Below are 16,647 nucleotides of genomic sequence, written 5' to 3' on the forward strand. Positions count from 1 at the left end.
TGTTCCTGCGTCTGCAGATAAGAACGAGTGCCGGGACTTTGGAGTGTGTTCGCAAATCTGCAATAACACAAAGGGATCGTACAAGTGCAGCTGCCACAAATACTTCACAAGGATCAACGACAATTGCAAGGCCGACAGTGAGTAGAAAGCCTTTTTGGGGATATTTGAGATATTTTTTAAAATATTGGTGAATAGCTACTCGAGTTATGAGAAATTCTAGATATAGCATTTCTTTTGAGGAAAAATTCCGCACAACATACTTGTGAAAATCCCAGTTACCGTACTTTTCAGATGCTACAACTAGTAGGATGAATGCTCGAGACCGCTCAGTGTCAGCATCAGCTCGTCCAAGTTAGCAAGAGCAGTTAAAACATCACCTATGCGATCCCATGCTATTTGTTGTTTTTATTTTATCGTGGTTTCTTGTGCTCCCTCACTCCTCCACCACACGCATTCACCTCCATTAGCAACCAGTGACTTCCTCCATTGTTAGTGCTCGTAATAAACTTGCATTTATTACAATTTTTTATGTTCAATCACTATTTGAGTGTATTTTTGTGATCAGAAAAGAGTGTTTTGTGGCCATTTAGGGTTAACTTGGATGATATTGGGAGGCCATTAACCGATTACTTGTTTTTCCGTTATTTCCTACGAAGAAAATTCGTTCAAGATATGAGAAATTCTAAATACGAGCTGGATCAAGGAATTAATTAATCTAGTATGACTGTTAGAATCAAAGTAATGTAATTGTATTTAATTTAGTATTTAACTGCATTTATATTTAGATTAGTTTTTGCTTTATTTTTGTATCATTCAATATTACTCAAATGTGTCTTTTATTGTTTTATTTTATGATTAAATATAATTTTAAATTTTTTTTTTTTGTATATTTTTATAAATAATTATCTATGATTATATTATTATTAATAATATAATAAAGGTAATTTATATTTACTGTGTTTTTATTGTACTTTTTAATTGAATTGTATTTTATTTCATTTTATCATTTTCTGCACTATAAGGTGCACCGACTTATATAGTGCAACCCCCAAATAGTCTTGTCAGATATTTTTCATATATAAGGCGCACTGGACTTTAAGGTGCATGGAATTAAAGGAAGGGCTAACGCATTTATTCCTGTATAACATTTTATACGGCTTTTGGTACAGTATATATTGGTGCAATTATTGATCAGTCGAAAAATGTTACTGACCAAATTCGCTAAACAATTTATGCAACAGAATCAACCTTGGGATGTAGCTCTGAGAGAGCGGAAATCTAACAACTAGATAACCAGTGATCCAGATGATTTACATTCAGGCATTTGATTTTACCTGATTATCACACTTGATTTTACGCATGGTTCCAGAGACGACTGTTAGATAATGGAGAAAACAGAAATCTATAAATGTACTCAAAAAGGCACAATGAATATATTTTTGATGTATTTGATGATGAATCAAACTTTGTGTTTCTTTACCATAAATGCCGGACTATAGAGCACACCTGATGATAAGCCGCACCCAGTACATCATCACTATCATTGGAAATCTTAAACTTTTGGGATTCAAGATATGATGACCATTTCAAAATATATTCATCAGAGAAAAATCACAATCAGTCTGAAATAAGATACCCAAAAACATAAAGCCGGCGTAACTCACAATTACACCCCCTTCATCTATTTTGAATGTCCGCAAAAAATGGCTTTGTTACATCAAGGACAATCCATAGAATCCAGCCGTGTAAACTATTTACTCTGAAACACACGATAATGCCAACAGATAAATAGAAATCCCCTAAACATTCCTGCTACCTTGGACGTTGCTTCTTGTAATCCTTTCGTTTCGCAACAGACTCATAAAATTATTCCCAATATGGTAGTTTGTCCTACCCTTTCGATTGACACCTTTTCCATGATGAGGGTCTGGTAATGCTAGTTTTTTTCATGCACAAAGCGGGAAGTTACATTAAACTATGCACCTTCTTTGACAAATATACTCCACCTGTCTAACCCTTACTGCTCGGGCGCCCCTGGCGGCCATTAGAAAAAAATGCACAAATTAGCAGCATCTTCGCATAAGCTGCAGGGTTGAAAGCTTGCGACAAAAGTTGCGGCTTATAGTCCGGAATTTACGGTGTATCTTTCATGACGACTTTCTGTTTTTTCCATTCTCTAACAATCCTATCTGGTACCATGAGTAAAAATAGTTTGATAATGAGATGAAAGCAAATGCCTTTTTGTACATTATCTATATCATTTGTGCTTTCACTGCCACAACCCTGGTTTGATTCCTGGTGTGTACAATGTTTAGTCCATGTCTGTGTATTTTATACACGTAGTAGGCAGACTTTGAAGTTTCTGGCCAATTTGTGGTTTTTACGTGCACCTTATAGTTTGGAAAATACCGTAATTCATTTTTTAGTTAATTCAATTGATTTTTTTTACTGTTAAATTTGCCGTCTGTAGCTCAGAAGCAAGTCCTCTACATTGCGGACGACAACGAGATCCGAGGCCTTGACCCGTCCATGCCCAACTGGCGCTACGAGCAAATATTCCAGGGCGACGCCAACGTGCGCATTGATGCCATGGACGTGCACGTCAAGACCAACCGCATTTACTGGACCAACTGGCACACGGGGCGCATCTCTTCCTACGAACTCACCTCTTCACCGTCACCCAACAGCAACCGCAATCGACGCCAAGCGGAATCGCGGGTCAATAACGTGGAGGTAAGACACGTCAAATGTGTTCAGTATTCAGAGTATGAGTGGAACGACCATTGTTTGTGTTTGCCTGAAGAAAGTACAGTGGAACCTCGGTTCTCGACCATAATCCGTTCCAGAACCCTGTTCGAAAACCGATTTGTTCGATCACCAAAATCATTTTTCCCATTAAAAATAATGTAAATCGTTTTAATCTGTTCCAACACCCTGAATTTTCACCTTGAATGTTTATAGTAAACATAAAGCTAACCCAGGCTAATGGTACGTTCGCGTTATCTTAATCTTCCGTACGAAAGATTACGCTAACATGAACGTGTAAAAATAAAAAAATCTGGTCGTTTACAAGTCATTTAGCACCCGGGTCTCCACAAGTAGTGAGCGGTTCATTGGAAAGGGGGCTGCGTTCCAACACCATGAATGTTGGGCTCAGTTCCAACACCCTGAACGTAAACATAAAGCTAACCCAGGCTAACCGTACGTTCACGTTATCGTAATCTTCAGTATGAAAGATTACGCTAACATGAACGTGTAAAAATAAAAAAAAGGACAAAGAAAAAAATTATGAATAGGATTTCTTACCTTTGTGGTGGTGAAGATCAGACACTTGCACACCTTCATATTTTGCTATTATTTCTTTTTTGAATGCAATAGTTGTACGCACTACTTTTCTTTTTTTCACCTGTAGCAACTTTGCTGCTTGCACTGACTTTCTTTGGAGGCATAATTAGGGGCTAAAACACTTCGTACACCTATATTAAAAGCGAAAGCAAAACGAAGCACGTCCGCACGCGATAACAGTTGGCAGACATGGGACCAAGTCACACATGTGCAAGTCTCAAGTAAGTCTCAAGTCTTCACCTTCAAGTCCCAAGTAAGTCCCAAGTATTTTTTTCTTGGGCAAGTCAAGTCACAAGTCAAGTCCCGAGTCTTAGATTGCCAAGTCCAAGTCAAGTCACAAGTCATAAAAACAGCGACTCGAGTCGACTCGAGTCCAAGTCACTAAGTCTCAAGTCCCCATGTCTGACAGTTGGTCACGAAAAGAGCGATCTACACCCGTACGCCGCTCAGCATCGCACCCTAGCCTACGCACTCACGCATTACCGGCGTTCGAACTCCGATTTTTTGAACGAACGGCGAAGCAAGAATTTCTCTAAATTTTTGGTCGGACTCCGATTTGTTTGAACTGAGAGGCGTTCGAAAACCGAGGTTCCACTGTAGTTATTTGCACAATGCAATCCAACAAAATATTACAAATCTTCCATAGTTTAGCACAACAGTTTGTAGCAAATTACAAGATATGCATTTTCACAAAACAAATATATGCTTTTTATTTGATACTACAAAAATCGTTGAAGAAAACAATCAAGTAATTCTCATTTTTGTCTTGACATTTTTAATTGTTCCTTGGTTATTTATGTTCCATTAGTGCAGTGGTTCTCAAATAGTGGGGTGGGGTCCCCTGGAAGCCAAGTCAGGCACGTTTGACATGGGGAACTTTTTTTTTTTACTGTCCTAGAATAAAATACAATTGGACCTCGAATACATTAAGGGGAAGCAGCGCTCTCATTGCCAGAGTGTGTGCTCGGTGGTATAGCATCTGCGCTTTGCACATACATAGCAGAGAGAGTATGAAGTGTATATGTGAATCGTTGCAAATCCTCCAGTAAACCTCATTAAAAGAAAATTAACAGGGATAAAAAGGAAAATGAAAGCTAAGAGAGGAAGTTTAACAAAGAATATGTAGCAATCAGCTTCACTGCGACCACTGTGTTGGACAAGAATATACCGATGTGTTTGCTATGTTTAAAAATGTTGGCAGCAGACAGCATAAAGCCAAATAAATTAAGCAATTGCGTTTGACAGCCCTGCTTTAGAATAAGAAGTGTGACTCAATAATAGTGACAATACTCACTTCAAAGTCAGAATATTCTGATTCAAAAAGACTATTATAGGGAGGATTCTGAAAATGCCTGAAATTATTTACTTTAAAGCGAAACATTTGATGGAAATAAGTCCTTAAAGTGATTTTTTCTTTGTTAAGTCAGAAATAATATTTTTAAAGTGTGGATTCTTGGGAAAAAAAATGAAAATTCTGCCTTTAGTGTGATAATTCTCAGAAAAAAAATCTTGCCAGTCAGTTGATCAAATTGTCTTTTACAGAAAACAAATCCTTTAAATAAGCACAATTTTCTTATGTCTGATCAAATATATTACTCTTTTATACTGTCATCAAAATCATTATCTGCAATCTGACCTTTTATTTCATTTTTCTTATTTTGCTATAATATAATATCTAAGCAAATTCTGTTTTCAGATCCCTGGCCTAAAGATGCCCCGAGGCATCGCCGTGGACTGGGTGGCAGGGAACCTCTATTGGACGGACTCGGGTCGTGACGTCATCGAAGTGGCACAGCTCAGCGGAGGGCACCACCGCAAAACTCTCATCTCCGGCATGATCGATGAGCCTTACGCCATCGTGGTGGACCCTCCCAGAGGGTGAGTAGGCCGAAAAAAGCCTATTTGTACTAAAAATATTAATAACCCGCATGTAACTCCTTAGGAAAATGTACTGGGCAGACTGGGGTAACCACCCCAAGATCGAGACGGCTGCCATGGACGGAACAATGAGAGAAACGCTGGTGGAAGAAAACATTCAGTGGCCGACAGGTAAAATGCAAACAAAAAAAATAAATGTTTCTTTTTTATGCGTTTTTTGTTTTTTGTCAATTTGTTTTGTTTTTGTTCAGGCTTGGCAGTGGACTACTTCAACGAACGCCTGTACTGGGCGGATGCTAAATTGTCATTGATCGGCAGCGTCAGGTTGAATGGAAGCGATGCCGTTGTGGCTGTCAACAGGATCAAGAATAGTTGAGTGTGACTTTGTATTTTTTCATATTATGTTGGGAAATTAGCGCAAACTTTTTGACCAAACTAGTGCCAGGATTTTCCATAAGTCAAGTCATGTTTATTTGTATAGCCCTTAATCACAAAGAGTCTCAAAGGGCTGCACAGGTTATTGCAAACCACAGACTATTATTACAGACTATTATTGCACCATCCCCTGATCTAAAACCTACATTAGGGCAAAGAAAAATTCAAAACTTCTGCATGTATAAAATGAAGGAACCTTGAGAAGGGACCGCACATGAAGTAATCTCCCTTCCAGGATGACCAGGCTGCAATGGATGTTGCAATGACAAATAATGCACAGATATTTTTAACATGAAATATAGGTCATTCATAAGAAATCAAAATGACTTTACGGCCACTTTACTCTTAAGGGGGGAAAGATGTGTCAATAAAATGTAGTTAGAAAACTCTAGTCAATAAATACAAATGCTTTTCATGTATTTTTATACTACAATTGATTACATCCTTTATTCATATATCTTTACATCCAAAAATAAGGTTAAAAAACACGGTTAGAAAACAAAAAAACGTAATACATAAATAGGATGTTTACCATATATATGAATAAATACCGACATTAATAAAATGTAGGCGAATGGGAAAAAAAAACAAATAAAATATTTATAAATACACAATTAAATGAATATATAAATAATACAAATTTATTTTCTGTCATATCTTCTCATTTCACAATACATTTTATATATTTCTATATGTTTTAATGACACTCTGTTTTGGGTTATTTTACTCAAAAAAAGGTTAGAAAATACAAATACCATAATACATTAATAATTGTAATGATATAGTCCTAATGACTATATGATAAATATACATATTTGTTTCTAGTGGGAAACGTGTCAAATTAATTAAAAATGGGTAAAAAAAATAACAATAAGACATAAAAATATATATAAATAAAAATACCATCTTTTTTTTCCACGATTATTTTTAACCTTTATTTAGGTGTTTTTATTTTTACATGTAATAACTTGTGAAGCCCTTTGAGACTATTTGTGATTAAGGGCTATACAAATAAAAATGACTTGACTTGACAAACAAATGGTGAAAAAAAGGTGAAACAATGACAAGCATTTTTTGGTGTAGTGCTTAAACTTATTATTTACAATCAAAACATAAAGCATTTATTCTCGTGTTTACACATGTCCTCGTTACCTTTTTTTCCCAAGTGTTGTCCTTTTGTCATTTTTCCTCCAAGCAGCTTTCATACGACTGCACGTATTTCCCACAGAGCTCCACCAACCCTTCAGTATTGACATATTTGAAGACTACATCTACGGCATCACCTACATCCACAACCACGTCTTCCGGGTCAACAAATTCGGAAAGGGCGATGTCGAGAACTTGACAACCAGAATGAACCACGCCACCGATTTGGTTTTGTACCACCGCAACAAACAACCGGAGAGTGAGTTTGCCAGAGAAAGAAGGATTGAAATCCTGGCGTGTATCGACATCTGTGTGTCTCTTTCCAGTGAACAATCCCTGCGATAGGAAGAAATGTGAGTGGTTGTGTCTTTTGAGTCCTAGCGGGCCCGTGTGTACCTGTCCTAATGGGCACACACTGGACAACGGCACCTGTGTCAAGCAGCCTGCGCCCACGTTATCGCCCGTTTGTGAGTTGGCCCACACAAACACAACTTGTGCCATGGTTTGTTGCTAAAAAAGATTAGATTAAGAGAGCTTGGAAAATTGTAAAGGACACTGTTCATGTTTGAACTCTTTCAAGTGGAGTATTAGGACCGTAAACTCAAGAGCTAACAGATTGAAAAATAGCTTCCCCACAAAGGCAATAATCACCCTTAAAGGGGCAGCGTGTATTTAGTGCCTCAAAGTGCTACAAACAAACGTCATTTCTAAGAAAAAAAAAGTACTGGTATGAATAATACGCAAAAATACATGAACTATCATATAAACATGTATTTTTTTGAATACTCGTCGGTCAAGAAATGTGTATATATTTTAACATAACACGAGGCTTACTGAAAGAAGCTTACATTAATGTCTGCTTTCTTGCTGCTAAATGTACCCCAAAGAATAAACACCTTGTGGAATGCTGGATAAGAAAAGGAGAAGAAAAAATGTGTGTATTTGGTCACTTAGAGTCTCCATAGTATGTAGTCTTCCTTGTGCAGTGTAGACCTTCAAAATACAGCGACACCGAGTGGTCAAATATTATACAGTGTCCCTTTCACACTGAAAAATAAAACACTAGAACCATGCTTAACACAGTAAATGTGAGAAAAAGAGGAGGGATGATGCAGTTCTTTATTTTGTATTTAATATTATTTATTTGTATTCTTATCTTAGTATTTTTTCCCTGGGATATTTTTAATTTTGTTGTGCATTTGACATGTTACAATGAGAAAAAATTGTATTCTATTCTTAAGATTATGTAAAGGTATTAAATATGTCGGCGACACTGGATTTTTTTTTTCATTTTAGTGGAAAATTATAGTTCACTTTATATCAATGAAAGTTTTTCCAATATTCAAATATGATACACCTAAAATCTATTAATCTTTTAAAACGCAGTTTCTATTCAGATATTATATATGTTATCACTAAGACCGTCTGACAGTGCAAGTGATAATATTTGTGATTTAACAATAAATTCATTTTATAAAAATTGAAAAGAATTTGCAAAAGTCGCAAAAATATTTGGTTGTAATACTTTCCTAGGCTTGTCTGAAAAGATGCTCGATCTGTAGTGGCAACAAACTCTATTACACATTTTTATTTTCGGGTAATTATTATGTAATAACTTATTTAGCAAGTATATATAATGTGTAACATAATAATATATATATAACAATTATAGTCACAATAGTTTAGTAAGAATAATCTCCACCCACAGCGCCTCCTAGTGGCCCCTGCCTGGTGCAGTGTCTGAACGGTGGCAGTTGTTTCCTGAACGCCCACAAGCAGCCCAAATGTCGCTGCCAACCGAACTACGGAGGAGATCGGTGCGAGATCGACCAATGCAGAGACTACTGCAAGAACGGGGGAACGTGCACACCTTCACCAACAGGTAATGAGCAAAAATTAGTAATCCTATGAGCTATGTGATGTCATGAGAAAACTGTTCAATCTGCATTCTGCATTCTGCATTTATATAGCGCTTTTCAATTCAATGAAGACTTCCCAAAGCGCAATGAGGAAAGACTTACATAACAAACAAACACGAATTTTGGAGGGCTTTTTTCACATGACACTGATAAAAGTAGATAAAATGAAAATGAAAAAAATATGTTAACCTATGCAAATATGATTGACGAAATAAATGAATTCTGATTAATGATGCAATTGGAAGTTAGATTTGATCTATTTGTAGTCCACTGTAAAAGGTCTGCTTTTGTGTTGTCATTTTTCTGTCACTCGATAGCATTAGTGTATCGTGTTGGACATTGGTCGACCTTTTCATTATAAAAGTGATTCAATTCTCAGAATGACGTACTGTAAAATTTGAATATAAAGCGCACCTAATTGTAAGCCGCACCCAGTACATTTTTTAAGGAAAAAACATTTTGAACACACATAGGCTACACCTGACTATAAGGCGCATGTGCCCACATTGAAATTTTAGATCTTCACAAAGGAATAGGGTATACAGAAAGTTTTAATAATACACGGTACTTCAACCCCTTAACGGGCCGCTGGACTTATGATAAACAAATGCATGTCTGTACAATGGCAGCACGGTGGGGCGGCACAGTTCTGAGGTCATGGGTTCAAATCCAGCTACCAACCTTTCTGTGCGGAGTTTGCATGTTCTCCCCGTGCTTGCGTGGGTTTCCTCCTCCCACATTCCAAAAACATGCATGTCAGGTTAATTGGCCGGTCAAAATTGTCCTTAAGTGTGAATGAGCGCGCGAATTGTCTGTCCCTGTGTGCCCTGCGACTGGCTGGCAACCAGTTCAGGGTGTCCCCTGCCCACTGCCCGAAGATGGCTGGGATGGCCTCCAGCACCCCCGCGACCCTACTGAGGATCAGCGGTGCAGATAATAATGGATGGATGGATGGCTGTACGATGTCACCAGTCACTGAAATACGTCATACCACATATCATAGGAAAGCTTAAACTCTGATCATTTCAAAATATACTCATCAGAATAACATCACTATAAGTCTTAAACAAGATATCAGAAAACTATAAAGCCGGAGTAACTCACCATTACATATTCTGACCGTCTTTAAATTCTTTGAATGTCCACGAAAATGGCTTCTTTACATCAAGGACAATCCATAGAATCTCATCTCATTTCATCTCATTAGCTGCATCGCTTATCCTCAGTAGGGTCGTGGGGGTGCTGGAGCCCATCCCAGCAATCATCAGGCAGTGGGCAGGGGACACCCTGAACTGGTTGCCGGCCAATCGCAGGGCACACGGGGACAGACAACTCACTCGCTCAGTCACACCTAGGGACAATTTGGACTGGCCAATCCACCTGAAATGCATGTCTTTGGAATGTGGGAGGAAACCGGAGTGCCCGGAGGAAACCCACGCAAGCACGGGGAGAACACAAAAACTCCGCACAGTAAGGCCGGGAGCTGGATTTGAACCCACGCAGGAGGTTCCCACGACCTCAGAACTGTGCCGCACACGCGCTAACCACTGCGCCGCCGTGCTGCCCCCATAGAATCCAACCATGTAAAATATTTACTCCAAAACACACGATAATGCCCACAGTTAAATAAGAATCCACCTGTAACGTTTCTGCTTCATTGGACGTTGCCTGGAGAGGGATGAGCGCCACCGCTTACTAAAAAAGACTCGGAAGATGATCCCCAAAATGGTAGTTAGCGCTCCCCTTTCAATTGACACCTTTTCCATGATGAGGGTCGGTTAATGCTAGTTTTATTCATGTACAGAGTTACATTTAACTTGCGTCTTCCTCGAAACGTATACTCCACGTGTATCCCTCTTACCTTTACTGCTTGGGCCGTTAGAAAAAATGCATAAATTGCCCGCATCATTGCATAAGGCACAGGGTTAAAAGCTTGGGAAAAAGTCGCGGATGATGGTCTGTAATCTCATGGTAATTGTGAGCTTCTGTGCCTTTTTAATTGTGTATTACAATTTGATTCCTTATCATTTCATACACACATATACACACTTTTTATATCTGACTTTAATTTGCTCACAATTATTTGTATCGCAAGTCTTTTAGACATTCGGTTCAAATGTAAAAGTAGAATGACAGTAATCCCTGTTTTTTTGCGGCGGTCATGTACCACAAAGAACTGACAGGCAAAATCCATGAAGTAGAAACCTTTTTTTTACAATTATTATACAATTAAATACTCTATTATTCACTGAAACTCAAGAAGAAACCCTTTTTACAGGCCTAAACATCTGTTTAACAAAAAAAATGTACTCTGAAAATCTATGATTTTTTTATTTTGATTTTGTCAAATAACTACTGTACCATTAAATATTAGTAAGTGGGAAGACTGTTTATCCAATCAGAATGCAAAACACAATGCAAACCCGAGAAGTAGGGAAACTGTGGAAAGCAAACCTTGTGATGTTGAGGGATTACTGTATATAATAACCTATGTAAATACAGCAGTTAATTGCAAATAATGTCCACATTATATATCTGATTTTATTGTCCCTTTCTAAAGCCAGTCTTGCTCCTGGAATAAAAAAATGCTCAACTAAACAAATGTATATATTGTGTTCTCACTCATTAACAAAACCGTTTCCTTATATCCATTAAGTCAATTGATGTTTCATTTAATTATCTTATACTGAAAAAGATTGTGATTTTTGCGTTTTCGTTTTTCTGTCACTAGATAACATTAGTGCGCCCCCCCCCCCCCCCCTTTTTTTAATAATAAAAGCTTTTTAATTTTGATTTGTGAGTTTCTCATCATTTTTTTAAATTGTGAATTACAAATTCAAACCACAAATTTAAGTTGGCTTTAGTATTTATCTTGTAATTAAATCCAAATAACGTTCAGATTTTATATCTGGCTTTTATGTGCTCAGAATATTTTTTTCTAAAGTTTTTTTTTTTACTCTCTGTAAAAAAATATGATAACCTGTTCAAACAAATTTAAGTTCATTTATCAAGCAATTTCCTTGTAATTAATGAAGTAGGTGGAAGCCTAATTTAATCTGATTATCCTATATTAAAGAAGAATGGGAATTGGTGAACGCACAGTGTACTTTCTTCCTCTTCCTATTAAGAGCTAGTTTATTTTCCACATTAGGTACCTTGTGAGCTTCCGCACACTTAAATAAAAATGTAGATTACAACATAGAAGCATGCTAACTCCACACAGGATGACCAGTTGATGGAATGAAACCTAGCACCTGAGAACTGTTATGCAGACATGCCCTCCAGTTATTCACGATTTCCCTCTTAATCCCTTTTTTTTTTCAGGCGCCCCCACCTGCCGATGCTTGCCAGGGTTTACGGGTCCAAACTGCAACGCGCGCACGTGCAGGAATTACTGCATGAACGGAGGCAACTGCAGCGTCAGTGCCGGGAACCAGCCGTCCTGCAGATGCCCTCACGAATTCTTGGGCGACCAGTGCCAGTACAGTGAGTATCGGTGCCAGCAAAGACATCAGCACACCGATCCGTGACGTGACTCGAGTCGTGGTTTTGTTTGCAGGGAGCTGCGAAGGCCACTGCCTGAACCGAGGCACTTGTCTGCAGAACGCCAGCGGCTCCAAACTGTGCCGCTGTCTGCCTCAGTTCACCGGCAGCACCTGCGAGATCGACAAGTGTCACTATTGCCGTGACGGCGAATGCATCCCCAAGGACAGGTTCACATCCACGGGAGAATTCACATGTCGGTAAGTCAGCTCTGACACAAAAAACATATTTGTTACCTTACAGTTATGATGACCAGTGTTCCCTGTAAGCTGCGCGCGTGCGCAATTGCGCACTGCTCGCACATTCTCAGCGCACAAGAAAATCTAGCCAGCGCACAAAAATCAGGGCTCAAAATTACTAATTAGGAAGCGACTTAAGTCAAAGTTACAGTGCATAAAGGTAAAAATACACGGGTTCCCCTGACGTTGTGTCCTAAATGCGGTATTTTGATGTCAATGTCGAACGAAGTTGTTAAGTAAAGTCAGTAGAGTTTGTCGAGAACCGGCTCACTAAAAGGAACCGGCTCTTTCGGGTCCTAAACGGCTCTTCAGGTTGTTTTTGCTTCTTTAATCCCAAGATGACCAAATATTATGTAAAATTATGCACAAAAAAAGTAGAAAAAACACGGAAAAAAGAAGAAAAAGTTTGTGTTGCATTCAAATAATTTCCAATTATATCAAGTGAATCTTGTTGCCAACATTGTACTTCCACTAAAAATGTGATTAAGTACAGTTCTGTATCTTACAACCGACTAAATAAGCCTCCAAAAATGTTAATATTATGCGACAAAATATATCAGGAAATAAAAAGAAATGGATATCTTGTGAAAGAATTGTAACGACGTTTGTAGGCCCTGCAACCTTTACAATCGTACATGAGTCAATTCATTCAAAAGCAAAAAATAATTTTGCATTGCTGGAAACTCAGCAAAATGTAACTTGATGTCAAGTTTTGGACATGTTTGATAATTAATTATCTTGCTCACTGTTGTTTCAAGCGTTGCTCACCGACTTTGTGTGAACGCTCAGACCCGTGGAAAATTACAGGGAACATTGATGATGACTAAAATATTTTCTTTTGAACTATCCATGACTAAAATTGTCCTTAAAAATGGATGTTCGTACAGTGTTTCCCATTTAATTTTCAGAGACCTCAGTGGATGGCCAGTCTATAGAGGTCCGTGAGCATGCTCCCTCAGAAGATGATTTTGTATGTTTTAAATTCGAACGCATTGATCTGGTAAATTTTTAGGGCAAAACTTGTCTACGATGAATGTGTGCCCTTGTAGAGTTTTGAATCATAAATACACTAGTTATGAGAGGCAATAACACAGCAAACAAGTCTCACCCACAAAGCATCGTAAACGAGACAGGAGTTTATTGCAATAAAATCTGCTCATCATCTAATTGGACTATAAATAACTAGAGTAGGTCCGATGGCTATTTACTATTTCAAGGTATCAGCAAGTAAATACACCAAATCACCAATATGAGTTTTAAATGTAATTAAAATGAATAGTTGAGTTGGTGATTTGTTAAATTACAGTATTAAACATCAGTACCCTTGATCTTGTGATTGCCGCTTTGACTGGATGCTGGCTCTTCTTCTATGGTTTACAGTAGGTTATGGTAACACGCAACTTATAAGTTACAGTTGGAGCCCGTGTCCACCAAAGTGTTTTCCTGCTCCGAGCAAATTGTTCTTATGGCTTGCAATGACAGCGCTGTGTTTTTACGCTCCGTTGAAAACGCTGGCAGTGAGACGCTCGTTTATGTCAAATTTTACCTAGCCGTCTAATCACAGTGCAGGTGGAGTGGGGCAAATGTTGTTTATGCGGGAATGCAATGTGTGTCGGTGAAAGTGCTTGCTTTAGCGGACCATGATTCTGTCTGACTGACAAGTTTTAGACTCTGGCCGGCCAATTAAGACCCGGGGTCCCCCCGGATCTTCATTTATATGGGAAACACTGTCATATGCCGAGGTTCCACTGCATTTGTTCTGTTCTAAGCACCAACAAGTATACTAAGTATCCAGATACTTTCATCTTTAGCTGCGCAAACGGTCGAATCCAGCCCAGCTGCTACACGTGCGACACCAACGAATACTGCGCCAATGGCCAGTGCTCCATCAATCCTCTCACCCACCTTCCAGAGTGCAGATGTTCCCCCGGATGGGCTGGGCATCGTTGTGAGTCGGTCACCAGTAGTGAAGGAGCCACAACTTCGGGAGGACGTAAGTCGACCATTCCAAAAATCCCAACGACTTAGACCTATGTGCTTTAAAGTGTTTTTCTGTATAGGCACGGCCTCCATCGCGGTCCCTGTGCTGCTCCTGCTCCTTCTGGTGCTACTGGCTTTAGGAGCATTGTTTTGGTACAGAAGAAGGATGAGGGGGTGAGTGATTCTCCAACATTTTTTTTCCCTCACATGCTCGTATTTCTTTCCTCTCTCCTACACTGTGACGGCATCTCCTCTGCTCCTCAGGTCTAGCCGGCCCAGCAAAACCGGCTCCAAACGCTTGCGGTAAAAAAACCTCCTTAGGGGGTTGATTGAATGTGATGTCGTTCCCGAGCTTGTTTCTTGTTGAGTGTCCCTCTTCAGGACAGTGGGACAAATGTGCAACAAGCAGCTCTGTGTTGTTTGTGATTGTGCTCCATGCTGTCTTAGTGTTTTGCGCAGTAGAGATGGGCATTTGAAAAATGAGCAGTATCTAGAAATAACAATTTATGTAAACAGCTTGAAGTAGAATGGTTCCACACCATTGGAGACAAAACCATCTTTGGGTGGCACATGAGAATGGAAAACCCAGAGAGTAAGACTGAGGCCAGATGGAGACTAAAATCCTGAAACGCTGGTGCAAAAGTGCTGAGTCAACTTTTTTTGCAATTGTTTTCATCTAGGGTAACCTATCTTACTTTCTGAAAACGACTGGTCATATCTAAACATACTTCCCTAAACTATATATCATACTTCCAAAACGTAAACATCACCACACTCGCTTTGCGCCCGGGTTATTAAAATAGAAAGGATTTACTATCAATTTTTATGGGTTTGCACGAAGTGACATCATCGAGATAAGATCCATAGTTTTAAATTATATTAATGAAAATATTTTTCTTTTGTGAGTAGTCCTGAGTGAATTTAATGATCCAATTTTCCCAAGAGAAGCTTTCAGGAAGTCACATAATCTTCTGCTAAGTATTTGAAAGTGTGTCTTCTTTGTCCTAATGTCTTTTCAACTTTGACAAGGGAGGCACACTCGGTCATAATTGCATTCTGTTTTTCATGAAAAAGTACATGAAAGCTAAACGTATACCCTTTGATTCATTTAAATCCATTATGGAAAATGAGGAAATTAAAGTAGTGTATTTCTCGGACTGTAAAGAACTTCATTAGGCTGAAATACACAATTTGATTCAAAATCTAAGTTACTAAAAGTTTTATTAAGACTGAGGTACCAATGCAGCTAAATTATGAAAAAACAGGTAAAAGTACACTTGTTTTTGCTCCAAAATAAGACGCTGGATATTAGCAAAATTAAGATGTTCGTTTCCATGCGAAAAATAATTGTTAATTACCGGTTTTATTTGCAGAAAAGGGAGTTTTTGTCTTAAAACAATGCTAGCCATCTAGCATGCTAGAAGAAAATGCTAACTTTTTGTTCAGAGAAAGATTTTTGGCACAGAAGAAGAATACTGTTGTTTTTGCTACAAAATAAGAAGACACTTCTTTCCAGCATAGATAAGATGCTAGTTTTTGTTGCAAAAAAAAAAATCACCCTGAATTTCCACATAGAGTATGAAGACTCTAGCTCACGTCTCAAAATGAGAATGCAAAGAAGACGTCTTTGGATTTGTGGTGTACAATAAGACAATGATGGTGCTCTATACAAAAGACAAATCTTGGAATTTGGGTCAGAAGATGTGGTAGTTATCAACATAGAATAAGATAGCTTTCAAACATAGAAGAAAATAGTATTTGGCACAGAAGAAGACACTAGGTTTTGCTACAATTAAGAAAAACTACTTCACGGCTTAGATAAGGTGCTAGTTTCCATTGCTGAAGAAAATGATGCTGATTTTCCGCAAAGAAGAACACTCTACTTTTTCTTATAAGAAGACGTTAGCTACCAACTTAGAATAGATGCTAGTTTCTGGAGCTGAAGAAAAATACACTGATTCTCTGCGTAGAAGAAGATGCTAGCTTTTGCTATAAAATGAGCAGATAGTAGTTTTCTTGGAAAAGGAAGACTAGCTTTTATCTTAGAACAAGAAGACAAGAGTTTCGCGTAGAAGACAATGTTAGCTATCAAGCATAGAACATGATGTTAGCTTTCCGCTCTGAGAAAGATGAATGTAGTTTTTGGCATAGAAGAAGAAGAC

At 38.4% G+C, this 16,647-nt stretch overlaps 1 protein-coding gene across 1 annotated transcript in view; it reads left to right on the forward strand.

The window, feature by feature from the left end:
* Nucleotides 1-16,647, forward strand: part of LOC148364518 (low-density lipoprotein receptor-related protein 1-like) — a 231,213-nt gene that overhangs the window by 206,685 nt on the left and 7,881 nt on the right. The window contains exons 74-86 of the mRNA XM_088338658.1: nt 18-137; nt 2,471-2,733; nt 5,042-5,223; nt 5,288-5,394; nt 5,475-5,594; nt 6,887-7,063; nt 7,131-7,271; nt 8,513-8,686; nt 12,048-12,209; nt 12,283-12,466; nt 14,317-14,498; nt 14,566-14,659; nt 14,750-14,788. Coding sequence (XP_088194784.1) covers nt 18-137; nt 2,471-2,733; nt 5,042-5,223; nt 5,288-5,394; nt 5,475-5,594; nt 6,887-7,063; nt 7,131-7,271; nt 8,513-8,686; nt 12,048-12,209; nt 12,283-12,466; nt 14,317-14,498; nt 14,566-14,659; nt 14,750-14,788 — 1,945 coding nt within the window. The remainder of the gene's footprint in view (nt 1-17; nt 138-2,470; nt 2,734-5,041; nt 5,224-5,287; nt 5,395-5,474; nt 5,595-6,886; nt 7,064-7,130; nt 7,272-8,512; nt 8,687-12,047; nt 12,210-12,282; nt 12,467-14,316; nt 14,499-14,565; nt 14,660-14,749; nt 14,789-16,647) is intronic.

This window comes from Urocampus carinirostris, chromosome 6 (genome assembly GCF_059441175.1).
Source record: "Urocampus carinirostris isolate Australia breed hairy pipefish chromosome 6, RoL_Ucar_1.0, whole genome shotgun sequence".
Taxonomy (NCBI): domain Eukaryota; kingdom Metazoa; phylum Chordata; class Actinopteri; order Syngnathiformes; family Syngnathidae; genus Urocampus; species Urocampus carinirostris.